General features: G+C 36.2%; 2 protein-coding genes across 5 annotated transcripts; one reads left to right on the top strand and one right to left on the bottom strand.

Moving 5' to 3' along the window:
- Positions 1–9,149, top strand: LOC120112196. Of its 2 annotated transcripts, XM_039131005.1 has the most exons (16): positions 1–135; positions 1,852–1,946; positions 2,383–2,496; positions 3,832–3,936; positions 4,020–4,091; positions 5,745–5,857; positions 5,955–6,089; positions 6,189–6,257; positions 6,529–6,616; positions 6,728–6,799; positions 6,884–6,984; positions 7,362–7,479; positions 7,595–7,654; positions 7,741–7,851; positions 8,587–8,703; positions 9,061–9,149. In XM_039131005.1, exons 1-15 carry the CDS (start codon positions 36–38, stop codon positions 8,692–8,694), a joined length of 1,461 nt encoding a protein of 486 aa, XP_038986933.1. In that variant the 5' UTR covers positions 1–35; the 3' UTR covers positions 8,695–8,703; positions 9,061–9,149. The 2 variants fall into 2 exon arrangements, with proteins under 2 accessions (XP_038986933.1, XP_038986932.1); XM_039131004.1 differs by lacking the exon at positions 9,061–9,149 and having other exon boundaries at positions 8,587–8,992.
- LOC120112197 (uncharacterized protein At4g14100-like) lies at positions 9,067–10,933 on the bottom strand. Of its 3 annotated transcripts, none has more exons than XM_039131006.1 (2): positions 10,350–10,899; positions 9,067–9,395 (listed from the first exon to the last, which is right to left on the bottom strand). In XM_039131006.1, exons 1-2 carry the CDS (start codon positions 10,828–10,830, stop codon positions 9,214–9,216), a joined length of 663 nt encoding a protein of 220 aa, XP_038986934.1. In that variant the 5' UTR covers positions 10,831–10,899; the 3' UTR covers positions 9,067–9,213. The 3 variants fall into 3 exon arrangements, with proteins under 3 accessions (XP_038986934.1, XP_038986936.1, XP_038986935.1); XM_039131008.1 differs by having other exon boundaries at positions 9,315–9,431; positions 10,350–10,932; XM_039131007.1 differs by having other exon boundaries at positions 9,327–9,437; positions 10,350–10,933.
- Positions 10,934–11,349: the final 416 nt, after the last annotated feature.

Raw genomic sequence — 11,349 nt, 5'->3', positions numbered from 1 at the left:
TCTGTTTCCGAAGACAGAGACAGAAGCGTTTGGACATGGAGGAGGGGAGGAGGAAGGACGTGATACGGCTGGAGCGGGAGGCCGTCATTCCCATCCTCAAGCCCAGGCTCATCATGAAGCTCGCCTACCTCATTGGTATTGTGCATCTATGCTTTTTGGAAGATTTGTTCTTCTTGACGTATGTTTCTATTTCATGTCTTTGGAATTTGGTTATGTTGTTTTTTCCCTTTTTTTTCTTTTTCTTTTTAACTTTTGATGTAAAATTATTTGTTGAAATTGAAAGGTTTCTTGCTATTTTTTTCTTTGGCTTTAGATCCGTTGTGGCTCCTCTCTTATTTTTGCTTTTTAATTTTTTGCTCGTTGTTTCTTGGATGCTTAAAGACTTTTTTTTTAATTGAATACTGGTCTTAGAATCTGAGATGCAAAGAAGAAATCCATGTACATAAAAGGAGGGGGGGGGGGGGGGGGGGGGGGGGGGGGGTGGAGTAGAAATTGTTGTGGAATGCATTCATCACTCACCATTGCCGGAGTCAATAACAACGTGATAAGGCAGGGGACTGGATTGGTTCGCAGGAAGAGGAGAAAAAACATGGTCAACAAAAAAATAAAAAAATATCTAATGTTTAGTTTTCGAAAAGGAGGGGTGAAAAGGTAACTTTTATGGGGAAACAAAATTTTTATATTTTATCAGAAAAAAAAATTTATGTGGGACATAGAAAAGTCCCATTTATACTGGCTGCAAATTAGAGAATTTTTTTTCCAGAAATACATTTAAGCTTTTAGATAGAATGGGATAATATTTTTTTTTATTAAGAGCATAATAGATATCTTACATAATTTTTTTTTCAGAAAAGTAGATGCTTAACTAAATATAAGCCATTCTAGAATGTGCCATTTTCTCATGGTCAATCAAACATACCAAAACTATTTTTCTAGACATTATATATCCAGACATCAGCTTTCTAAAAAAAAATATTTCAGTGAAAAAAAATTCTTTCCGCAAACAAATTGGGTTTAGAATGAATTGGTTTAATTGAGTGGTGTGCTGATCACTTGTTCCTCAATTGTTGGGTGATTTATAGCATCTGGAAGCGCTTTTGAACTTGGTAGTAAAGGAGAAAGAAAAATCGAAAAGTCCTGAGATGCTAGATGGTAAATGGACATTGAAATTCCAGTAGAATTTTTGAGTTAAATTTTGATTTTACTGAGTGGAAAATGATAAGTGTAGCAATTTTCCAGAAGTCCAGTAATCTTCTCCTTTTCGCTTTTCTGCTGAAACCAAACAGATGGAAAATTTGAGATTTCCAGCAAAGGCTCTTAAGGAATATCAGTTAAATAAACCACCCACTTGATAGTAAACACTCTTAAAACAATCTTGAACTGTCTTTGTTCTCAACAACCATCATTATTGACCAGTTCATGCTCATATATAAACAGACCAAAGATAATCAAGGACACCTTTTATGTTGCTTAACATAATGTTTCGTAATAATGCGAAATTTAAGAACATTCTAGAGTAATCTACACCTAAGGGCTCTTCATGGGATTTTGTTCTAAATTCCTTTTTTTCTTGGGGTATCAACACATGGATTTCTATAACTAGATTTGATTAACTTTCAAACTGTTTCGGTCTTTTGTTGTGCATAATCTCTGTCAACTACATGTTAGCATTGACTTGGTTTTCTGCTTCATTAAACACTGATCTTTGAATATCAACACTACGAATGCTTTTTTCCCCTTCCAGAGTCCATTGGATTTGAATATGTGCGCATTTTGCTGCGGTCTTTAGTCTTACCGTTTCCCAAGCTTTTGCTTATATTTTGATACTTTCCACCTTAATTTTCCTAACAGAGCTTGCTTCTGACCAAAGTGAATTTCTGAAGCTCTGCAAGAGAGTTGAGTACACTATTCGTGCTTGGTATCTTCTACAATTTGAGGATCTGATGGTATGATCTTGCCCTTTTCCCTTTAGGTATGCATGCATTTCCAAGTTCATGCATACATATCCAGTGCAAAAAATAATTAATCATACTTTTATTTATGAGCATGCAGACATTTATTTCCTAAAAGAAATAAAAAATGTCTAAGACATGCATACATTTGAGAGCAGAATCTGTGTATCATGGTTGGCACTCAGGATACCTACATACAAAAATAAACGCATGTATCTGAATATATATGTGTATGTATGTATATTTTCTAAAAGAATGTATACGTGGAATAGTGTATGTACATATCTGTATTATGACCAGGCATTCGTTTATAAATTCACCAGTACCTATGAGCTTGTTTGAATGTGCACCAAAATGTCGACAAATCAACTGTTTTTCCTAAGTTTATCAATGATGGATATCAACATTGAAGAGAATATTGTCCCTGCAGCAACTGTATTCTCTGTTCGATCCTGTTCATGGCGGTCAAAAATTGGAGCAACAGCAATTATCTTCGAAAGAGATAGATGTTCTCGAACTTAATTTTCTAAAATACTTTTTCCAGGTTGGTCAGTTGTTGCATTCTATCTTTGAATATTCTATTCTTGATGGTCACATTATGCATGCACATACACATCTTCCTTCGAGGGGCATGTGTTGAAACCTCAGTTTAATCCTTAGTTTAATTCTTAGATATTGGGTGCCCAAGCGGCTGCTGGAGCTGAGCAAGGTTTGTCCTGCCTTCTGGGGCAGGTTGGGTAGTAGATGCTAGATCAGGGAATTATGCAGGTTTGGCAGGATAATTTGTAACCATACCATGTCTTTTTGATGGGTGTCTTACACCTTAGTTATAACTTTCAAGTTCTATCAGTCTTTAAATGCTGGCTTTTTATAATATATTGGTCATAGGTCACTGGTTGTGAAAATTACCTTAAACTATTGAATGTGTTTTTAAATACTTACTCCAAAATTTGTAAGGAAAGTTATCATTTAAATAGTTAACATTTCAAGCAAAGCTAAATTGAATCCTTTAATAAATATAAGCAAGTTTCCTTAACTAATCTTATATTTCTCTTTTGTTACTCATAATCAGTTTTTTTTTTTAATTATGTATTTAAATAACTTGTAATTTTTTGGTGCAATCCAACTAAGTGGCTGATTGCATATTTGCAGCCACCCTAGGGATGACTAGGACACTGCAAGAGCTCTAATAAAATATTTCCATCTGTTGTATCTAATTAGATAGATAGATATCACCACTGCCTCTTTCTTGGTCTCTTTCTTGCACCATGTGAGAAGGACAGTTTTAAGGAACAGTTAAGATAATCTTTTGCAGGCTATTGCACTCAATGACTTGAAACTTTGAAGCTTATTTTTTAGTTTTGAAACTAGTATTCTATTGCTTATCACTGGAAAATGTTTTTGTTCCATCTCTTTATTTCGTGCCCACATATTCCTCGTAGTACGATTCAAAAGAACCACAAAGAACTGGCATGTTCATTCGTTTGCTAACTTGGTATTATAATGTTGATGTCCTTCCCAGAGAAGTTGTGTTTTTTGTTCGACATAATTCATGATATTATAGAATAGCAATAAGGAATTGGGCATGACTGTTAAGATGTATGGAGATAAATATATAACCTCCTACCCTGTGTTACTCTACCCTTTTTTTTTCCCTCAAATGTCGAACAAATCAGATTACCGTGCAGTTGTTACCTAAATATGAGAAAAAAATAGGCAACAATATTGACAGCATGCAGTGTATGAGCATCACCCTTGCAACATTGTCATTTTCTTCTCTAGCTTTCTCTCATTGAAGTATCCCTGATCATCATAACTTGTTATCCTAAAATGGTTGCATCACTTGTTTTTTTAACTTGAGTTATTTTGCTTGAAGCAGATAATGGAAAAGAGCAACTTTGAACTAGTGACTGATGAGGAGATCAACATTGCACAGTCTGGGCAATATCTCTTAAACCTTCCTGTCAAAGTGGATGAGTCTAAGGTCTGAAACATGATTCTGTATATTTCTACTTGATGCTCATGATCTATTAAGTGCAACTAACTCTGATTTTTGGAGGACTGTAGCTGGATAAAAAGCTTTTCCCAAGGTATTTTAGTGACCATCGTCAAGAAAACCTCCCCAAATTTTCTGATAAGGTACTGTTTGAAATTTTGAATATTATTACAGCAAATCATGTTTTGGTTATGAGATGTATTCTATGCTTTTATGCATTTATATGTCACTATTACATGTATCTCAATTCGGGTTCTTTAGTTGCATAATGTTCTTCGAGTTCTGTAAACAATTCAATTACTCGATGTGCCTAGATGTGATAAACTTCCAAAAGGTCCCTCTCTGACAAATAAGAGAATTCACCCTTGCCTAGCAGACTCTCTCTTGGGATTTTTCATTGTTCAACCCCTCCCCACTCTCTTGCTCTTTTAGGTGTCATCAGAGTAGTTGATCCAGCTAGTTTTTTCTGAAAATGCCCTTCGCTGAGAATCCTTCTCCAAGTGTAGCATATAGACTAATGCTCATTCTCATTTTTATTTTTATAACATTATATGCTAGATTGTTCGGCTCTGTCCAGCAAGTCTAATGTCCATGTTCGATTCTAAATATCCCTAAAATATACAATTTCCTCTCTTCCTTGCATCTGTCATTGACCTGTAAGTTAGATTTATAGCCTTAATAAAGAAACTTCTTTGTTTTCCACCTCAAAACATAAAGGGTTCTCTGTTTAGATATTGTTATGCTGCAACCAGAACCCTCTTAATTTAAGCTTTGGGCCTTTTGAACCTCTAGATTTGGTATTTGTAACCTATGCATAGCTATCCTGGTTTTAGAATCCTAGAAGCCTAAACCCAATCCAGCACAAAAATATCTTCCAGTTTCAAGCTACTCCTTGGTTCCAGATATAACAAGTTTTGCACTTAGGTACTCATATATTCATTCATTCGATGAATAATAAATGGCAGAGGAGATAAATAGATCATAAGTAATATGCACTATTGAAGACATTGGAAATGGATCTGCTGTCAAAAGTAAGCAAAGAAACCTTATCCATTTAATGCTCCTGAACCAAGAAGTGATGCCAAATGATGATGCGAAATAAGTAAATATAGAAATAATTGGCTTCAAGTGTGAACGTTCATGCCAGAGTCTAATTAAACATGTGCAAATGGCTGATGACTATTTTTTAATTGTCTTTTGTGATTCGTTCTAGTTCTATTTGATTCCTGATTGTGACTGTCCTATAAGCAAGATCCTTTATTATTTTTTTTCTATGAGTGAGTAATTTGCCCAATTCATGGATCGAATTCGAATGGTCGATTCGCGAATAATCTTATTATTTATTTTTAGAATCTCTTACATTTTCATTGATCTTTGAAGGTATATCATCAAAAATTTGGGCTCTTTATGGCAAGCTAATCTACTTTGTAATGTTTGCCCTTGGTTTACTGAGACTCTCAACACTTCAAAAACAATCCAATATCAAGAAGGTTGGGTTGCTTTAACCTTTTTGTTCTTTGTAAATATTGCTCTATGGACCTGACAGATAAAAAATACAAAATTACACAGCTACTGGATACTGGTAAGCACACTAAGTAATATAGAGTAGCAACTACATCTACATTATTCTTATTATCTTCTTTGTAGAAAAACGTGTTATATAGTTCAATACTTACTAAGAAAATAACCATTTGCTTATATAGCCTGCAGATATTTTCGGAGGTAATGTATTTGGGAATTCTAATTTATATTGTAATAATTACTTTTATAATGTTTTTAACTTTTGCATATGGAAGTACATCATTTTTCGTCGGGGCATTGGAATTGACCATACAACTGATTACTTTTTCATGGAGAAACTTGATATGATCATAGCTCGTATTTGGACGGGGTTTCTTAGAGTTACTAGGTAAGCTATGTGTAAGAAATGTTTCCATTTATATTACACTCATCTTTTCCAATAAAAACTTTAATATTTAAATAATCCAATGTAATGATAATTGTAGGATTCAGCGCCTCTTCTCCAAAAAGCCAATTGTGAAGCCCAGGAAAGATACAAGGGAACTTGATGAAATAAGTGCTCAGACAGAAGATCAGGACTTAGTTGTTGAGCGTGTTCGGATTGACAACATGGAGCTGAGGTTCTAACTAGATCATAATTTGGTTCCATATAGATCTGAAGGTGTTAGAACTGATACCTTCTCATGTTCTGATATATGCGCATTTTATGTCTCTTACAGCATGCAAAATCTCTTTGGCCAGATTACAATCCAAGAACCAACTTTTGATAGGATGATTGTTGTCTACAGGTACCTTTTATTTTTTTTCATTTTTTGGGTGGTACATACTCCTAATCACTCACATAAGGCAGGTGCATAGAAAAGGAACTCCTTTAAAATAGGTCTGCATTATTTGGTTTTTAAAAATTGTTCGGTGAGGAAAGATTGTGAAAATAACACTCACTATAGTTATCAAGGAGGAAACAGAAAGTGCAACTTGATGAGAAAATCTAACAGTTTTTAATCTGTATTTCTCTTAACAACCTGTCACTTCTGTGTGACACTAACTGCAATTTTGCAGGCGTGCTAGCACCAAAACCAAAGTAGATCGAGGAATCTATGTGAAACATTTTAAAAATATCCCATTAGCAGATATGGAGATAGTTCTGGTGAGATTTCCTTCTAAAAATTCTGTTGGAAGGACTCAAAGCACTTCAGAATCTTTTTCCACAACATTTCTTACTTAACTTATCGCTTAATTGTAATGAATGATTTTGTAGCCTGAGAAGATGAACCCAAGTTTAACGCCGATGGACTGGGTGAAATTCCTTGTTTCTGCTGCACTTGGTCTTGTATGTCTCAAAATGATATAAAATCAACTGATTTTAATAATTTTAAACTCTCTGCAGCTTATACTTAAATTTCCTTTTATTCAGGCTACTCTTGTTGGTTCTCTTGAAATGCCTAAAGCTGATATCTGGGTTGTTATAGCTATCCTCTCTGCTCTTATTGGATATTGTTCTAAAGTCTACTTCACGTAAGTTCACTTTGTCAATGAGGCTTTTTTATCTGTATGCATGTGTGCATGCATATTGGAGCTCTCAAGTTCTGTTTCTATGTTTACTCAGATCTTCTATCCGCTTCTGTGATTCAGACGTTACTTCCTGCTTCTCTTGGTTATGGGTTCAAGAATTAGCATGCCCAAAAAGGGACCAGTCACCACTGAAATTCACATATGCTTCTTGCCATTGATTCTACATCTTGTCATGGATTTTGTATTTAGATGATACATGTGTCAATAACTTTTGTGTAGTTGCTCTAATCATGTCACTAGTTTAATTGCAAGAAGAGATAGCGACTGCTTAATCCTCAAAATTAATGTCATTTTGGTAAAGCCTTACCATTGCCTTGCAGGTTTCAGCAGAACATAAGAACTTACCAAAATCTAATCATGCAATCAGTATATGACAAACAACTAGATAGTGGGAGAGGCACACTTCTGCACCTGTGTGATGATGTGATTCAACAGGAAGTGAGTACCAAATCAAAAGATTTTGTTGTCATCTTTGTGTAATCTATTGATGACTTGTATTAGTCATTTTAATGTCCTTCAATTTTCTAACGAGTCTGCCATTCTGAATGTGCAGGTTAAAGAAGTGATAATTTCTTATTTTATTTTGATGGAACAGGGGAAGGCAACAATACAGGTACAGAGCTTTGGTTGTCTGTTTCCAGTCAATATTGCACCATGCATGAATCGTCTCACTAACTTTTCTCTGATACATATGCATAGGAACTTGACCAGCGGTGCGAACAGCTCATTAAAGAAGAATTTCGTGTGGAGTGCAATTTTGAAGTTGAGGATGCTGTGCAAAAATTAGAGAAGCTTGGCATTGTTGCTAGAGTTAGTATTCACATGCTTTCCCTATCCACTTTACTATTTTTTTGAAAAAAAGAAAATTTTAGACATTTCTACATTAATGGCATCATCTTGTTATCGCTTGAGAAAATTATCATAGTTTTTCAAGATGATTCTTTCTTTCAGTTAGTTGCACTTTCTCAATATGTTAGTGAAGTTGCTGATATGAGATACTTGCCATTCACATTAAAACTCTTGATAACTCTATGGAGAAAGGAGACCTTGAACAACTTCACCTGCCCTGCAAGAAGGGCATCAGGCCTATATCCAAACCAAGCAAGTCTTGACATCCACTGAAGTTGCTCCTAGGTGTTTGACAAATTTAAATGAGCTTATTATGTATCTGGTTGATGGTTGTTCACAGAGTCATGCATTCTGGTCAAATATGATAAAACTTGGTCATACATGCAGAATGGCCACTCCTAACTCAATTATTTTGAATTTATTCTCTTTTTATCTTTGGCTGAAATCAACTCTTAAGGAGGTAGCAGAATGCTCCTCTCAACCAAACAGGTCCTGAATGTATCAGTCTCTCAAATGCGGCATATATTTGCAGCTTCTCAACTAGCAATGAGTTGGAACACTGGGGGCATTTTTCTAGTATCCTTCATTGGGAACTTTTCAAACAACTTATAGACCCAAATCACCAGTTATTATCTTGCTGGTTTACTAGACTTTGTCTCTTGACAATGACAAAGAGAGGTGAACATGTATGTCCAGGACACCATTGGGAGGATCTTCTGTGTTAATTTGAAGCGTGCAAATGAAATCATTGGCACAACGACTGAAGAAGTGGTGATGAGAGCCCAACAAGGCCCTGCTACCTAATTTTCCAAGGTAAAATACATTCCTAACACATTTTTTCTCACCATTTTAAGCAAATTATAAACATATGCATCGAGAAAGATGTGGGATTTTGGTTATCAGCTGATTGTAGTGTGGAAAGTCTCTGGTGGAGATGGCTTCTTCATCTTGTTCGGTCCAATCATGTAATCTAAACCAACCATGAACCTTTACCATTGATTTTTTTGTATAATTATGTTACCGTCTTCACATCTTCATGCTCGGTGACTGCTTATGGAATGTAAGTGGGTATTCAGAAATTCTATGTTTTCTTTGGCCAGAATCCTTGGTTTTTCTCTCTTCTCTCATGGTATACTTGTGGCTAGTGCTTACATTATTTTCCAAATGCAGGTACTATAGTGAATAAAAAAGCTGCTAATTTAAAGCAGAGTTTCCATAACTATGATGCTGATGAACAGAAAAGAGCCTATCCATAAACAGAGCCATTCTTAGAATTTGAAGAGAGACTAAAGCAAGGATATTGCCATCATAACACCATTGCATTCAAATACTTTTTAACCCTCTCAGATATTTCTTTGACATTAGGCTCTCCTGAAAACTTTCTGAAATGATGGATTGAAACTTCAGGTTCTCTTCTTTTTTCTCGAAACAGTATACAGGGGCCTGCCATTTCGCATCTTCAAGCACCGCTCCCACCTCGAAGGTCATCACATGGACAGATCTTCCTGCAATTATTCACCAACTCCACTTCAGGATACCTCCTGTAACTTCATATTAAGGAAAGAAAGAATCGGCTACAATAGTAACTAAAATCAATTGAGATAAAGAGCTCAATAAGTCCTTCTTCACCATTATAATCTCAGTTTTATTTATAATCAAATTATTGCTTATTTCATTATTAGAGACTCATTAACAAGTATGCTTTACCGGCCTGGACTGGATGGCGTGGGAGATATACCATACTGTACTGATTCAGTACCGAAATCCAGTACGAGTGGCGTACCGATGCTCGGTATGCAAAAAAAAAAAAAAATACTATATCGTACTGATACTATGCTATTGTGGTATCGATCTGGTATTGAGACGGCGAATCTTGCACATCAATATAATTGATTGTTAACCTAAAGTCTTTGTAACTGAGTTGAGGACCCTGCCTGCAATTACAATGTAAAACTCAAGAATTTGTTCAAACTCCCGCATTTCTTTGAATTTAGAAGAAATGTCATAATTTAGGCAACCAGTTGAGTCTAGAAATTCATGAAATTCTTTCCTTAAAACAAGTAGTTTTAGTTTGCATACCCAACTATAATCAATCCACCAGGCAACCGACCTTAACCTTCAAAATTCAAATTCGTCCTATGAAAAGAAGGGCATCCTTTAAAAAAGATCAACTTTAATTAATTTTTGGTTACTTCCTCAAAAAAAAAAAAAAAAAAATCAATGGGGTCCAAAGAAGCTTCCAAATCCAAATTCTTCCTATAAAAAAGAAGAGCATCCTAGAAAAAAAAATCAACTTTAACCGTTTGTGGATTAATTCCTCCCAAAAAAAAGAGATAAAATTGTATTTATTTATAATAAAAAAAGAAAAGGTGCCATAAATTTAAGTCCAGCCCAGAAAGAAAAACCAAATCAAAAGGCTAAATCAGCGAGTCCCGGCATCGAACAGGTGGAGTGCCTACCTGTGTAGAAGACCCATTGCACCGCACGCTTGGTCTCGACATCCTCATAGTACCAGATGAACTGGACCTTCTCCCAGACATTGCAGAGGAAGCCATCGACGCGCTGCTGGCCGAGGTAATTGGCACCGTCGAGCCAATCGGGGCGGAGAATGCCTACGTCGAAGTGGTAGGTCTGGCAGTGACGCGAGTCGTCGAGGGTGTAGTAGAAGGAGGTGCCGTTGTCCCACTCGAGGTCGTAGAGGAGGGTCCCGAGCTGGTGCTGGATGATGTTGAAATTGCGAGAGTTGGGCCAGTCGTACCAGAGGTCCACTACCGAGAGCTCGCCGCTGCCGTTGACGTAGAGGAGGGAGTGGAATTGGAGTGGCCATGGGGTTGGGGTGGGAGGGGACTCTGCTGCTGCTCCTGCGCCTGTGGCTTTTGTTGAGGGATTGGAGGAGATGGAGACGAGGAGGAGGAAGAGGAGGAGTGATGGAGGAGTCATTTTCAGTGGTAGCTATAAGGAAGGAAGGTTGTGAGAGATGGTACTATTTATTTATTTATGGGGTATATCAATATCAAGTGAAAAGAGGGAGTGGAGGAAACGTGGAGAGTCATTGTGAAGGGATTGAGGTAGGTGGCACTGTTTGGAGAACATAAGAGCATGAATTTTTATCCAAGGGTATCTGATATGGTGAATACTTTCCAACCTGATCTCATTATAAACTGAAATTTTTGATCTCAATATTATCCGATATAATTTATCTTGGAAATTGCTGAAGTGCAGTTCCACTTCAATTAAATAGAAAAGAAGTACCACTTGTTTAATTAGAGATTGTTAGAAGGCGATTAATGCTCATTAGTAACAAGACTATAATCTTATCAATTGGTGCACCAGTTCGGCTATAATTGCATGATTAGCATAGTTATCATCACATAGAAAGTTGTTACTGAGCAGTTATTAGACAACGAACTGTTAATTGTACAGTAGTTGCATTCTGTGTTAATTTCGATAACGAACATC

Source organism: Phoenix dactylifera, chromosome 10 (assembly GCF_009389715.1).
Source record: "Phoenix dactylifera cultivar Barhee BC4 chromosome 10, palm_55x_up_171113_PBpolish2nd_filt_p, whole genome shotgun sequence".
NCBI lineage: Eukaryota > Viridiplantae > Streptophyta > Magnoliopsida > Arecales > Arecaceae > Phoenix > Phoenix dactylifera.
The sequence above is the reverse complement of the archived record's forward strand: the minus strand, read 5'-3'. Positions and strand labels throughout refer to the sequence as shown.